This window comes from Cyrtonyx montezumae, unplaced genomic scaffold, assembly GCF_038088225.1.
Source record: "Cyrtonyx montezumae isolate F1298 unplaced genomic scaffold, pur_monq_1.0 scaffold_3, whole genome shotgun sequence".
NCBI classification, from domain to species: domain Eukaryota; kingdom Metazoa; phylum Chordata; class Aves; order Galliformes; family Odontophoridae; genus Cyrtonyx; species Cyrtonyx montezumae.
Window position 1 is genome coordinate 151,625,125 of NW_027072034.1, and position 16,393 is coordinate 151,641,517.

The 16,393-nt window shown below is 34.3% G+C and overlaps 1 protein-coding gene across 4 annotated transcripts in view; it reads right to left on the bottom strand.

The window, feature by feature from the left end:
- Positions 1-16,393, bottom strand: part of CACNA2D1 (calcium voltage-gated channel auxiliary subunit alpha2delta 1) — a 347,835-nt gene that overhangs the window by 30,627 nt on the left and 300,815 nt on the right. The window contains exons 16-22 of one of the 4 annotated variants that reach the window (XM_065743704.1): positions 15,651-15,719; positions 14,763-14,837; positions 13,758-13,832; positions 10,263-10,319; positions 6,190-6,246; positions 4,869-4,940; positions 1,592-1,653 (exon numbers count right to left, since the gene is read on the bottom strand). In XM_065743704.1, the coding sequence (XP_065599776.1) occupies positions 1,592-1,653; positions 4,869-4,940; positions 6,190-6,246; positions 10,263-10,319; positions 13,758-13,832; positions 14,763-14,837; positions 15,651-15,719 (467 nt within the window). Of the gene's footprint in view, positions 1-1,591; positions 1,654-4,868; positions 4,941-6,189; positions 6,262-10,262; positions 10,320-13,757; positions 13,833-14,762; positions 14,838-15,650; positions 15,720-16,393 lie in introns of all 4 variants that reach the window. The other 3 variants (XM_065743703.1, XM_065743706.1, XM_065743705.1) reach the window with 3 other exon arrangements.

A 16,393-nucleotide genomic window follows, 5' to 3' on the forward strand; every position in this document is an offset into this window, starting at 1 on the left:
TCTTTGAACATTGCACTGCAGTACTTTAAGATTTGCAATGCAGATAATTTCTTTTATTTCATATATATTTTCCTTGAAAACAAACAAAGAAACACAAACAAGCAAGACCCCTTCTTGCCACTAGTTGTATACACCTGTAGAATTGAGAAGTACTCAATTTGAAAAAGGTATGTAAAGGACAGAAGGTGCAAATAATCATTAGAGAGAGTTATCATCTCCCATATTGCATCCTTGCTCAGTTTTCATGAATGTAGAACCGCAGTAGTTTCTAATGCAGAAATTAACATTAAAAAGTTGTACAACTGGGCCACATATGAGATGACCTTTAGTGATAAAAGTCTATTTAAATGGCACATATAAGTGAGAGCACTGCATATTTGGTGATAGCCTTCTGTGAATTCTCCTCTAGGGAAATCACTTGCAGTTCGCTTGCCATTAGTAGTTACTGCTAACAGAACTTGCTAATTAAAATCTATAATTTTATGTGTAATAAGCTGGCTGCAGTGTGACTCCATGGATTTATTGCTGAATTAAAAGCAATGGATCTTGAATTAAGAATGCATGTAAATCAAATATAATTCTTTACCAATTGCTAGATGGCATACCATGATTAAAAATCTTATTTCCACTGAATGTAATGATAGAAGCAATATGATATGAAAATGTACCGATGAATAAAAGATAAAATGCTATATTTATGCTCACTTGTTAAAACTTTGGTTTTGCTAACAAAATCATGTTTACATTTGTATTGGCTGTAAACCTTTACAGAACATAGCAGAAAAGGAAAACCAACTCAGATGATAACTGTTGTAATTCATCACAACAAAAATAGTATTTTTGTCAAAAAGTTGACTCAGTATTTGTGCCATCTAGTTAACCAGGTTGCTTATGTTAGTTTGAAATTACATGCACACCAATGTTGCATTCAAGGGGAGCAAGCTTTTACAAAACCGTTTACTCGCTGCTGCAGCTATTCACAGATGACTTTCACATCTGAAGCAGTATCAGTGATAATTAGTAAAACTTGTCACAAATAGATACAAATTTCAGAGATAATCAGTACCATAGTTTTTGTCCCTAAGATCTGGCAGGTAGGTTAAGTAATGTGATATAAGGAATAACATTGATTGCAAGAGGTTTGCACAGAACAATGTGCTCCATTTTGTATTTAGATGAAAATATAGCATCTTTCTTCTAATACACATATTAAAAACAAGAACATGGAGGCAATGAAAAGAAACTGTAGAATAAGAGGAGGAATCTAAGAAAAAGTGCACAATTATGAATCAAAGTATACAATGATACAGAAAGTAGGAGAAGATAAGAGTCAACCATAAAATCATTTTTTCCTGCATGCTGAAATACATTAGTATGTTAGTCTCAACAGCTGATTTAAAGACTGAGGTTCCGGTCTTTACACAGAGCCACAATTCAGAGCTGCAAATGCTTAAAGGAACCCAGACCTCCCACTGGTGAGATGACCTGTCCTGACTCAACTAATATAGAAAATGTAACATAAAAAATACTAGTCTAAAGAAATGAGAAGGGAATTTAACTAGATAAAAGTCAGAGAACAGAAATGAGTTACCTGTAATCAGTGCCATTCACAGCAGTCCATGTGTATGTTCTGTTTCCTTTATCGATATATCTCTACAAAAAAATATTAATGAAGAAATAAATTATTAATTCCATAGCTTCAAAAAACATTTTTTTGCACTGTAACATTAAATTCAATGATAAAAGGCACCACAAGCATACGGCTAGGCTCTTTCTTCCCCTGTAATAAAACAGAAGTGTGAAAATGACCACGATAACAAACAAGAAGTGTCTTTTTTGACTTTTTATGATTGAAAGTCCTTTCATTACCTGGCTGCTTCTTTTCAGTACAGTGTGATAGTGTAGATAACTTAGTCATTTGGGGGAAAAAAATTAAAAAGATGCATGTAACTAATGTTCTGGTATATTTTGTATTTGAGGTAAAAGGATGAGTAAACAGACACTCCTATAATCTTATTTATTTTTAATGATGTGTCTATATTATTACTTCAGCTTATGAATAGCTATATACTTGAAACTCACTGTGACAACTCCAAATCATGCACAGAGGGATGGTTTGTAGATGTACTCTGGCAATAGAAAAGCTGTTTCCAAGGTGGAAAGGCAGGAAGAGAAGAACAGGGCTTGTATGAAATTCTATTGCCAGCAGTGCTTTGAGCATGCTAGAAGGCAAATTGGCTGAAAGCTCCCATCAAAGACAACACTGCATATTAGATGTCCTCATATGTCTGCTCCCATTTACTCTTGCCTACTTTATTACTGAGCCATCTGATCCTATCTCACCCTAGCTGGTCACTGCTGAAGAACCTACATATTATTTCAGTTCTTGTGATCCTTCAGTTTGCACTACTGCCTACTCCAGCTGCCGAAATGTGGCAACGCTTTTGTTTTTATGGCATCTTCCCTGTTAGCTGGAAAGCCCCTGAGGACCTGGAAGACTCCAGCACACCCCACCCACGCTTGCTATGAGTCCAGTTTCTATGTTGTAGTATGAGGTCATCTCCCAGGACACTGCTGGGGCCAGCTGCAATACAAAAGGGAAGCAATGCAAACTTAAACCAAAAAGCAAAACAAAAAGGACATCAATTTCGAGCCTCCAGACTGCAACTGTCAGTACAGAGCAACAGACCACATCAGCCATTTTTATAAGAAAATATATGAAGCTATCAAATCCTAAGTGATGATCAGCTCATGCATGGCCCACGGTTTGAAGCAGCTTTATTCTGGCTCTAGCAGCCTGGAGCTGGGAGAATGCAATAGCATGAAGCAGTCACCGTTGCCAGTCAGCTCTGGCTGCTCCCTTCTCTCTGAGGGATCCAAGCAGAGGAAAAATCTTGGTCCATGATGCAAGGTAAGTAGAGAGTAAATGATTTCATGTGGTTCTTGAAATGTTTGGGAACAGAAAGCTTGAGATAATCTATTCAAATACAGGTTGTGGTTGGGGCTGTGCATGACTGACACATTCTCGGGCACCCAGGAATCATGTTTGCTCTTCTGGCAAACTGTCGTAGGAATGACTGCTCTGGTCTTTTCACAATGTACCTCTAAATCTGAGATTGCAAGCATGGCCTGAGAACTCTTTTAACAATTTTGCCACGAATGCAACTTCTTGTGTAGCTCCAATGATGCTAATGTAATTTTGTGACTGCTAATTTTACACTTTTCTAACCACTCACACAGAACCTTTTTTTACCCATAGACTTGGAAAGCTTCTCCTTATACAAACAGCACAGATCTATAAATGTAAGACACCCCATTCAGGAATAGTTTATCCCCAACACAGACTCTAGGAGGACCTCAGGCTCTTCTTCAACAGTGGGTCATGAATCGCAGTCTCGCTTCTGAACAAGGAGACAAAGCAGAGGCATAGTCTGATGGCTCACTGAGACAAGACGGGCTCATGAAACCAGAGAAGTAGCAGAACTTACATCAGATGGGGCTTATCCCCACTGTACCATGAAAACCCTACTTGTTCACCATCCTCCAATAAAGTGGAACTTTTCCACACAACAGCAATCCTCTACAGACTGTAAAGCCTTACTCAGGAGTGCTGGGATGGAGCCCGTCTTGTAAGAAAGCACAACGGAGAGGCAGAGCTGAAGGCATAGGGACTGTTAGTTCAGCTCTGCATTGGAGGAAGAGAGAAAGAAGTGAAAAGCAGCTGGTACACAGAAGTAATGTGGGCATGTTTATGGTGATTATGAGATTCTAAGTACAAGGACTGAATATTATGGGTGTGCTTTGCAGCTTGACAATTTAAATATGTCAAGTATGAGTTAAGTCAACTTGCCTCAAAAAAGAAGTAGGAAAGCATCAACTCTGCCATTTACACGGCTAATGATCATTACCACTGTTGCTCAGATAAAACTATCTATGTTCACATTCATCTGCCCCCACTGAAATTGGGGTTCTCAAATCAAAAAGAGTCTATGAGATCCTAGACTTTCTAAATAGGGTATCAGAAAGAAGATCATGCATGACATGGAGTCAGATTTCATAGACTCTGCAATGTAACACATATGAGGGTTGTGTACTGTCTGATATTTTCTTCGTATTCTTGTGATAATACATTACATCAGCTATCTTCAAGATGTTTTACACTCTTTGCAACAGTCTTAAAAAAATTTAGAACTGTAACTGTAGGGCATCCTCAGGCCATATTTGCTCTTTTGGCAAACTGTTATTTCTTCTCAACAAAGTTCCCAAGAAGAAAGGTGTACGTGTAAGGATCCATATCATATTTCAGTATTTCCTATTGCTAGGAAATATATCTGTCTTATTAGAGAAACTCAGAGTGATGTCTGGAGTGAAGATTTTGGACATGAAATTTAAAAGAACTAAACAAGCACAAGTTCAGAAAGCAAAAGTACACCAAATATCTCTAAAATGACTTTGCTTATCCCAAAAAGGCCTGATTTCTGGCATATAAATGTTAATTTATTTCTCAGTACTTTATTTAACTAAAACATAAACTATCTGATTCTCAAACATCTCCGGAAACAAAATAAATACTTTGTTTTGAGATTTACACACAGAATTAGGCTGGGTCTACTTCTTGGTGAATAGAGTTTAAGATCTCATCAACAACTGCCTGATTAATGAAGTATCAAACAAATCAACAAACAAAACTATTCTCCTTCATAAATAATTAACTTCTTTAAGACTGTAATCCAATAAAATAGAAAATCTTGGGGAAAAAAAAGGAGTAATATAAGGTAACAAAAAAATAAACATCTTTTCACCATTTCACAGTATTTTGATGGTTTTGTTTGCTTCTATAAATGTAATTGTCTGTGTTTCTGTCTTACCTCATCTTGGGACTTGACCAGAGTTTCGAATGTTTTTTCTCCACTTTCTCCATCAATCATTTTTTTTCGAATCTATTGGCAATAAAAAATAAATTAAAAAAGTAAAAACTAGGTGTTACATATAACTTGATTAATGTTCTCTGTAATTAGAAGTGTTTTATAGAAGCACAGAAAATAGTAATTAAAAAAATTTTCTATTTTCAGGTTTTTCCAATTAGAAGTTGCTTTATCAAAATATGAACTGAACTAGTAGATTTACGAAAAAGCAGTTTTGGTATACTTTGCATATGAAGAGAATCTCATAAAAACACTTGATATTTTGTAATAGAGAGAGTATGAATTCTGTATGAAAGAGAATGCGTTTTGGCTAGCACTTCTACTGCACCCCAGTACACCTGATTCAGCTAGTTGTGGTGTATCACTAATACTTTCTTTAGACCATTCTGAGAGTAATTTCTCTCTGAAGCAGCTGTTCTAAGAAAGTGAAGGCAGAATGTAACAGATACCAAGAAGTCCTGCTTATTTTCATCATGAAAGACCAATTTCAAACTGAGAATATCTGTTTGGAAACATTTGGAAACTCCATTCTATGTCTGAAGGTGACTAAACTTTTTTTTTTTTTTTTAAGATTTTGGAATGTATTGTAAAATCAATAAAAGAAAAAACGTATACAGTTTTGTTGTCAACATTTTCAGTAACTTGATTTTTCAGTTCCTTCTCAGTTCCAGTACAGCAGTAAGTTTGCATAAGTCATTCTCATTGAAGAGAAATATAGATAGATAGATAGATAGATAGATAGATAGATAGATAGATAGATAGATAGATAGATAGATAGATAGATATAGATTTCAGGTAATATATTAACATCTTATTTGTCAATTTCTTACACGCTGGTTTGGCCTGGATGATTGGGGTGGGGGACCCATGGACACACCCCAGGAAAGGGGAAGGGGGGAAGGGAAAAGGGAACTGGGCCTTGAAACAAAACAGCGGCAAACTGTCTTGTTTTTAAAAATTTTTCACATTTTATCTTCCCTAAAATTACCACTTAATAAAGAAGTATGGAGAAATATTATTTAAACAGTTACAATGAATTCAAAAAAGGATAAGAATATAATGCATTGCCTTTGCTTAAGAATAATACTGGGCTCAATTTGCAGTAATCTTTAATTGTAATTTAATTCCTCAGAATCTTGAAAAATTTGAGCTATGCTCTTAGAGCAAAATAGATTCCCATGCAAAATGTATAATGTGTTTCTTCTCAGGTATTACACAGCAAAATACGAGCAGCAGCAGGTACAAAGGAACCAGACAATCTCACCTCAACTTTAATATCATTTTCCAGTTCAGCATCCAGAAAATCCAGTGTTACTGGCTCCTGGGATTTAGGATTCTGAAGCAGAAGACATTAAATAATCAAATAATAAAGAATAAGTACTGTATTATTACAGAGAGGTCCCTAGAAATCATTCTAATCCCTTCATTTTGAGGTAAGCTACTTAACTGGGTTTACTTACCATTTATTTTTATCTCTTATAGAATGAAGAATTATCTCTGTCATTTATTTTATTTCAATGGACAGGGAGGCTAATTGAGCAAGAGAAAATCAGATTATCCCTAACAACTAGTGGCTGTCCACAGTCTGTCAAGCAGGGGGTTCATGTTGGGAAGTTGCTTCTCCTACTGCTAGTGTGCCACAGTACGGTGTGAAAATAAGTGTCTGGGGAAGCCTCAGATAATAATCTTCCATTAGGCATCCTGACTCTACAAAGGGAAAGCTGTGAGAGCTTTCTAGCTGACCAGTAAGATGGGACAATTGTGCTACTTCACAATTTTGCCAAAAGCAAGAGTGCAGACTTCCTGTTTTGAGGTGAGAATGGACTGCTTCAAGACTCAAAGGGGCAGCTATTGTAACAGGATTTATAAGAAAATAGAAATCACTTTTATTGTGAGCATTAGAGGACTTCCCTGAGCATCTGGCAGCTTTGAATGCATTCCTCTTGACATCAGTACTGAGCTCTCTGTTTAAGAGATAGAAACCTACAGCAGAGAAATTCTGTGACCTGGCACCTTTCAAGACCCAAGGGAGCTGTGATGCTCACAATCCACTGTGATGTTGACTAATACAGACAAGCTAGTGGTATGCTTCTGCCATATTGTTTTGGTGCTGGGTCTAGTTCTGCTGAACTAGCTTCAGCAACCCAGCAGGCTCTGATCCCTTCTCAGCTACAGTTTGTATTTAACTGAACAGAGGTGTCTTCCACATATACTATCTGGAATCTGACTTTCTTATTTAAAAAAAAAAAAAAAAGGAATTTTAGCTAAGCCCCTAAGACTTTGTATTGCAGACAAATATAATTAACTAATCTTAAATACTGTGTAAAAATCTTCACTTATCATCACTCAGTTAATACATCCATTTAATGAAGGATCTTCAGAAGTAACTTAATATATTATTTAATTATTTAAATCTGAACGTTTAAAGGAGGAAAAGAAACACAGTTTTATTGAAATATTTTTGATAGATAATACATACATTTCTGTAATAGGATGTTTTGTATATGGAAAGACCTCAAGATTTTTTTTTTTTTTACATTGTGACAGTTTTATATGTTGTGAGCACTGGTTGTCAGGTATTAGCAACACAGAACAAACCAGTGGGTGGTACTAGTATTTCAAGACTTCAGTAATTTCTGATAACAAACTTTTTAGGAGATTTCAGTGATCCAGCTACAATATGTTAAGGGCTACACTGAAGTCCTCTCCTTCAAGATGATGTTTATATTCCTCATGTGCTAGCACATGACAGAGTTAGGCAATGTAAACTGGCAAATATACATGACAAATGTACATGTGACTTCTATGAAAGTGTGTTTCATCACAATTTAGATATGCACTCCCAGTTCATACTGGCAGAAAGTTCTTCTGAATAGCTGATAAAAGAGGCTTTCACATAATCTGGTGCTTAATACTAGTCTTTTTTCTCAAGACTGCAATACACTACGGTGTTATAAGATTGCTCTTTCATGTTTTTAAGGTACAAACATACATGATTCTTAGTATATGTAATTATTCACTATCTTAGCAAGTAAGACATGCTGCCTACTAATGGGAAAATGAAGCTATTTATTCATTTCTTTTTTTTTTGCCCATTGATAACTTTAAACTATTTCTAACATACCTATTTATATAAGATAGATAACTTAATTATAACTTTAATATAGCAACAAAAAATATGCTCTGCTAATTCAATATATTAAATATGGCTTTTTCTACTGCATTTTTTCCCAACATTCCACACTACCAAAATAAATAGCAAAAGAGCTAACGTAAAAAGAAATAAAAAACACATTTTCTTACATGCAATGGATAATGAATAGCATGGTCAAACCCAAACAGCATGCATGAAGGCATTGCCATGGCAGAAGTGGCATTTATGAAGTTCACATTCCATTCCAGCACACAAAGGAACAGAGAAGAAAAGAAATGGTAAAAAAAAAGAAAAAAAAAAAGCCATCACAACAAATCAAGGTCAATATTCATGTCAAATGATAACCTGGGCTAGCCATAGGCAAGGAGTCCCAAAGACAAATAGTAAACTAACAGTCTGACAAAACTCAAGTAGACATTCACAAGTTTTCTTTGTTCTTTTAAAGGGATGTTAATCACCACATATTCTTCATAAGGTGCATATTAGTGATATTTTATAGATGAGTAAGCAAAGCATATATAGAGATACAATATGATGTGTGCTAGAGGCACAAAGTAATTTCGTATAGATTAGAAAAAAAAAATCCTAAACCAGAATATTGATGGGAAGACTTTATTTCCCCACTATGCTTTTTTTTTTTAATTATTTTTTTTTTCTCAAGGATGTTTATTTACCAGTATTTGGGCTCCATATTTTTTTCTTCCTAGGTTGCCATTTTGCAGGGTTTATTCTAAGCAATGAAGAAACAAACTTACTGATCAGTTTGCTCTTCTCTATATCCAGTCATGCAAACAAGATGACTAGAATAAGCACAACACCACTTCATTCACCAGCACAACTTAATAAAACAAAACAGAAGTAAATCACTAGCAATGAAGCATGCAAATGAAGAAAATGCAATCCATTTTCAGCACAAAAAATAAAGGCAAAGTTCTATTACTTCAATGACAAATCAAGAAGGAACCGAAGAAAGAAAGAACTGGTGCAGCAACATAAAAAAAAAAAAAAGGGTATTTTGAGGAGGTCAATATCCTCACAAATTCCATGGAAGAAATTCTATTTCTTGGTATGAGTTGCAGGAATCTGGTTCCTGTTCAGACTTGGGACCCTAATGAAGATGTGGGCTGTTAGCCTTTTAAACAAATAATGGTCAGAAGGCAAAAAAATCCCAGGCCCCAGAGAGAGTCACAAGAACAGCTTCCAGCATGGGTGGATGCCCAGCACTTTTCCAGAGTTGCACATCCCTGGGCAGATGGTACAGAGTCCAGCCACTGCCACAGCATGACCCACTGAGGAGCTAGCTGTGCTCTGAACATTGTGATGTTTTATGCTCAGACGCTGATTTCTCCAGCATTTGAACAAAAAAATCTAGTCTGGAGATGGTCTTCTAGATATAGTATAAACACAGCCACTCGAGGCTCAGTGAAATCACTGAATTGTATTAGATCAGGATTTTACATCAGCATTTTAATGGTGCTGCTATGCAAGCCACTGGATTTACATTACATGTTTCCATAAATATAAGAAGTTAACATGGTGTTCTGCATACAATTTTGTTATTTTGCAAATTACATAGTTAATCTATTCATTTAATTCCTTTTATTAAGTTTTCATTAGGTGTTTTCTCTCAGGGATTGCATCACAGAAATTTTACTTAATTTCCTCATTGAGTTGATGGCAGTTAATCCTCTGGATCTGGATTTTCTAATATGAGAAATTTAATTAATAACTGGTAAATCATACGTCTTAGTCTGACTTCAGTGGAAAAATCAAAAGCTAAATGGATGAAATTCTTATATGTTATAAACTGTACAATTAAACTTAGAAATCAAGTCATTAAAATTATCTTCTCTTAGGGTTTATGCAAGCATACTCAGCACAAGTAGTCTTGTTTTTCCTAGTCCTCACATTCATTTCAAAATCTGAAGATAATTTTTGCAGCACAGCTCTAATTAGCACCTATTAGTGAAACACCATAATTTAATGGAATGCCCTTCACTACAGCCAATAACATGTTTTTTATTATTTAAACAAGGAAGGATGCAGGCTTCATGCTTTGGGAGCTGTTTGTCAGGGTAAACAGTTCTCTAGTTAGATTTTTCCTAGTAAGCAGGACAGAAGCTTTCTAACATGTTTCCAGGCCTATGCATTCTAGCGCAGTAATCACCTCCATCCAAAGTTACCTGTACATGGGGTCTCCTTTTTCTCAAATTAACTTTTGGTATGCCCACACCAATTTGCTGAAGTAACAAAAAAGCAGCAATTTACTTTTTTACACTATTAATGAACAGACCACTTATAGAAGTGAAATCTTTCCTACACAACTACATTCTCCAGTGCACACAGACTGGAACAAGGGACTAGACTCCATTTTGCTCAGGAATTCTAAACTGCATGTCAGAATTGTGTTTGGGTTTTGCCTAGAGAAACAAAAACACACAACTTTTAAATAATGTGAATTAAGTTAACAGAGTTTTCCCTCCCACCATACTCTGCCAGAATTAAATTGGAGAATAAGAAGAGTTTCACTTTTTGTTTACTGTCCTATCTGCTCTTAAATCTACCTTCCGTACATTTCTTTCAAAAATCTAAACCATAGGACCAAATAGTGGAACACACAGAAAGCATGTGCAATTTTATAATTATCATTAATTGGATTTTGATCAGAACCATAATGAGAGCGTAGAAGAGGATGCTAATCTGTAAAAAAATTATAAAAAACAGAATTATCTAATTAGAACGAATCTTGCTAACATATGCTTAATGTAAACTAATGACTCAATCCAGTGGCTACATTTATTTGGTGAAACAGGCACCTGCTCTTTCTCAGGACAATGGGAAAATACACACACACAGAGTACATAAACAGAAAAAGATATAATTATTTGTTTAAAAGTGCAATATAAAATTGGAAATACATATATTTTATTCAGTTTAAAACTATTAAACTGAAAGTTTAAAAAATATTTCCAATGTTATACTTTGACACAGTTTTCATGAACAAAACAAAACACGAGAAAGTTCTTCAAATTTTTTACCTGTTTTCAATATGTCTTTCTAAACATTATTGTCAGTTGTATAAACAGATTGACAAGTTTAGAGTTTCTAAGGGCTTTTTTTTGTGTGTGAGTTGCTACTGGAAGAAAATTTCCCAAAATATTGTGTTGAACCAGTTTTGATTTTAGATAACAGATTTCCAGAAGGAAAAGCATTCAGAAGGTACTACTAAAGGTTTAATACACCCTCACCTCTTCAAAGGTAAAGACGTAGTTATGTTTTAGCTTACATTTACTGAAAAATTGCTGCCAAAGAGGGTTAAGATGTTAGTTAATACATTAATGGCTACCAGGATGTTCAACTAAAATTAAGATGACATGTTAAAGAAAGTCCATGAGTTCTAAATATATCTTTCTTTATAGTGTACCTTATTTTTAAAACGTAGTTCTTGTATCAGTCTGTATAGCATGCACCACCCCAAACAAACTGGGAGTGAAAAAGTCTAGTCTGTGTAACTGTTAATAACAACAACAATAATAATGCATATGCTTAATATTACATAAAGAAATTATTCTATGACATAAAACACATCACATAAAATATCATTTTCTTAACATACTCTAAATCATACATTTGAGCAGTATTTGTAAGAAGCTCTGGACTTAAATATTATTTGAATTAAAAACAAGAAACAACAACAAAAAACACCTACACAAAGAAACCATGACAGTTAGTTTCCTAGTAACCTGTTGCAGTCTATCCAGGTTTAGCTGGAAAAAACTGAGTTTTTCATTCTCTAACAAAAGTTCTTTACTATTCAGTGTTACAGTGTAGAATAATTGCACATATGAGATGAACAGAACCCAAATTCATTAATTTATTACACGATGATGCTTAAAAGAAGAATTTATATATTTATACTGCTTCAACTGTTAACAAAAATTGTTAACAAAATTCTAGTTTTATTTGAAAAAGGTAACCCCCTGCCATTATCTGAATTTCTAATAATCTCTAGGGATGAGAATGATGCAATTTGTCACAGAATAATTCACTAAGCATAATCATAAAATCAAAACTTCTATTTTTATCACATTATGACAATCAAATGCATATATAAAGAAATAGAAGTGCTTGTAAATTTTTAAAACCTACACTAAGTCCATCTTTTTCTTGTTTTACTTCTTAAAGGAGTACTCTTCAATTAAATCAATAGGGATACTCTATCAATAGTTAAGATTAAGCTACTCCTTCTCCAAAAGCATTTTCTTATTGTGGTATTTTTCCTACACACTTAGTAAAAGATTTCAAACGTATTCATTACTTCAGAAAATTAATTCACACATTCTCAACTCAAATTCTGTCATCTTGAGAATTAAATGAATCACTTAAGTATGTAAATTAATTCTTCATTTATTCTCTGTCTTTGGAAGTTAAATATGGTAAAGTATTGAACAAGCAGTCTGCTATCCCTTCTGTAGTTACAGTAGGATTTTCTAGTGAACAAACAATAGACTACAGTTGTCTTTCTTGCCTCTGTACTCACAACTTGCAATTATCTTGCTCATAGATTGCTCAAACTGTCTAAATACAAAATTTTAATATTGACATCTGAACTATGCAGATATGGTCTTGGATCTCCAATACTTATTCATATTCATCATTAATTCTAAATTTGTATCTGAAAGCTACCCATATATTTATATCAACTCACAGTGGTTTTATTTATTCAATTTTGTTAATTCAGCTAACTTTTTTTTCTCTTTTAAAATGATGTATTTGTGCATTGTGAACAACTCGAGGGACAAAACTGTTGAAAGTTTGTTTCTCACGGAATTAAAGGATTTCTAAATTACCACTAAACAGAAGATTTGTTGACATGGAGCAATCCTTCACTAAAACAGAGATTGAAGTTCTGATTTCTGAAAAACATTTAGCCATTCACCTTGAAGTATCTCATCAAAGCAGTCCATACAAGGTTAAGACTACTATTGTTAGATAAGAAATTAGACTGAAATATGGGTTTCAAAGTTGACTGAACTTGGAGGAAAATTGTATCCTAATTAGATTTAGGTAGTTTTCATGTCTGGAAGACCTTTCATAATTTGAACTAAAATCTAGCATTCTGGGAAAGAATAAATATTTTGATCCACCCCAACTCTGCAGCTCAGGTTTCATCTCTCATAAACAGAAAGTAAGCAAAGAAACAAATATGAAAAAGCAAGTAAAAATAGTGTGTGCTTGTATCTGATTTCTGCTGTTTTGCAAGTATGAAAGTTTAAACTTCTGGAATAAGAAAGCATTAAAAAATAAATGTACACTACTATTTTGAGTTTGCTTCAAAAGCATCTTGAAACATAGTACAACTTTTTTGTAATATCACACCCTTCTCTATTTAAATTCTTTTTTTTGTTGTCTATATATATACTGAAATACTTATTTCACATTATAGATGTCTGTGTCAAATATACATCTTTCTTATTTCATTTATAACAAAATTCAACAAAAATCAATGCTCATCTTCTTGCCACCTGAAGTGGATTTGGATGATACCATACATACACTGTCCTGACACTATGCAACGGATAATTATTTATTATTGTTCTCTTGCAATTTAGTTCATTCATGTTACTTCTCACGATGTTCCCATACTACAGAGAACAAAATTAGAAAGTTTCTCATACCTTTGGTTGGAGATTTGGATGAAGTAGCACATACCCATTAGGATCAATTGCAAAGTAGTATCCATTTGGACAAAGCTGAAAGAAAGAAATGAAGTTTAACGTTGTAAATCCTTAAGTAATAAAGAAAAATTAACCAGTAGCTTTATAGCAATAGTTACAATGAGGAAAATATATCACCTGAGGCATCATGAAGTATGGGAGATACTAATCTAGAGAAAAAGTTTTTAAAAATGTTTACTCTTTCAGAATCATAGGATAATAATTTGTATATCTGGAGTTCATGAAGTCCAATCCCTCACTGAAAGAGGTGTACTAAATATGCTCACTACACAGCTGACCTTTTCTATCAGGACCTGTTGCTGAATTCTGTTGAACTTGGCCTCCATTATCAACCCTCCATCTCCATTCCTGCTTTTTCATGAATCTGCCCACAGACTGTACTGTGGCATGGGATTTTTCCATCCTTGATGGAAGACCGTATTTGCCTTCGGTAAAATTCATGATGTTCCTTTGCTTCCTCAACTGTTGTTTTACACAGTAATGTTTCTTTTTTGTTTTGGTTTGGTTTGTTCTTATTCAATGATATTGAATGGTGTACAGATAGACATATATTGAAGAATTTTTCTACAAACAAGTGTCCTCTATTAATGGTAAGTATTATTGTTATTATTATTACCAGCCACAGTTGTTTGTATACTCTGCACTCTGGTAAGAATCAAGCACTCATCTGAACAGCAATGCCTAAGGCTACAGAATAATAAATACTTGGAATATATCCTCTAGTGTAAAAGTTGGCTTTTACAAATGCATTCTGATGGACAGTTCACACAGAAGCACAGATTTGGCTGGTCAGAAAATCTACAACAATGGAAAAGAGTATTTGAAAAGAAGCCTGCTGGTGTTTTGACTCACATCCAGTCATTGCTATATGACTGATGAAAAAGCAGACAAAGAAATTATACACAAATCACGTGTAAAGAAAAACTACCAATGCAAACAACTCACCGTAAATCGAGGTGTCAGCTTTTTTATGTCTTCCAGAGAGACATCAACCCCCATTACTCCAAGAATGAGCTGATTCTGGTAAGATTGTTAGAACATTTGACATATTTACAATACAGAATAACTGCAAGTCAGTGAATTTTGCCTTCATCTCTTGTTTGACAAAAGTACTTGAAAAGTTGCCTATTTACTTTTGGGCCTATTTTTAATATATTTAATAATAACCAATGTGATTAAAAATAATATAAAGAATTTAGTACAGATTATGGAAATCGTTTAGGGAGATGATAATGTTTGCATTCCAGGATGAACAAACAATAAAATGCAAGAACAAAACAAGCAAAACATATTGCTTGTCGAATTACTAGCAAACATATAGAGCTACTAATACATACTCTCAGGTCGGGTTGACAGTTAAACTTATTAGACTATAAGAGCAGTAGGAAAACTTCATACTTATTTAAATTGTACACATAGCACTATCTTCTATTATCATTACAACTAATTCATTTATAGTCTGCATCATTGCCTTTTATACTGAATATTCACAGCTTCACAGTTTTGTTATAAATTTATCTGGACTTCCCTTCCTAGCAACGCTTAAAAAACATCACTTTCCACTTCCCATCTACTGAGCACTTAGCTCATTATCACTCTCATCAGGTCGTAGAGATCGAACAAGGTATGCCATAACCTGAAACTCAGAACTACAAAATGAGTGATCTGAACTTTCTTGTTCACAAGAGGTTAACAAGGAACTAGAAAAAAAAATTATTTCTGATATATAAGACAATTAAACTGTAGAAATTTCTATGGAAATGCACATTTTTCAAGGAGTTTAGCATTAAATGTAACTGTTTTCTTTCTTGTTTGCTTTAAATAACAGCTTACTATTTTTCCATTTTGTTCTTTTGTTAGATTGAAGACAGGCAGAGTTCCTGTAATCACGAGACCCAGCTCCTAAAAAATAAAGACACACAGAGGAGATAAGAAGACTTTTCAGTTTAATAACAAATATTCACAGAATCATGGAATTTTGGGGCTGGGAAGTGATCTCTAGAAATCATCATTGAGTCCAACCCCCTAAAGCAGGGGAACCTAATGCAAGGCTCTACACTTGCTCTTGTTGAATCTCTTCAGGTTCCTTTCTGCCAAACTCCCTAGTCTGTTCTAGTCATGTTGAACTCGATTCTTAAATTTGAATATTCTATACAATATAGAACGTTGAACTATAATACATTAGAAAAATCCTGGGATTTCTGTAGTTAAATGTTTGATTCAAGTATTAAGAAGAAAAAGGAAAAGGGAAAAGAAAAATAGGAAACAGATAAACTAGAATAGGGAAAAAAAAAAGAAAAAAAAAGAGAAGGAAAAGCCATACAGGAGGTTGCTTAAGTTAAAGAACTGATGTGAGATGTCAATTCTGTTTGTTGCTAACGTCAAGACTTGAGAAAAAGCCTGTAAGGGGACTAGATATACCTGTGCCCTCCTCTGTGATGAGAAAGCACACAGATTTCTACCTTTGCCTCTGATAGTTCAGCATGGGTTGGTCTCCACCTAATAAATATTATTACTAAAATGTTCTATTTTTTATAAATATATATGTATGCATACACACAAATATACCTATAATT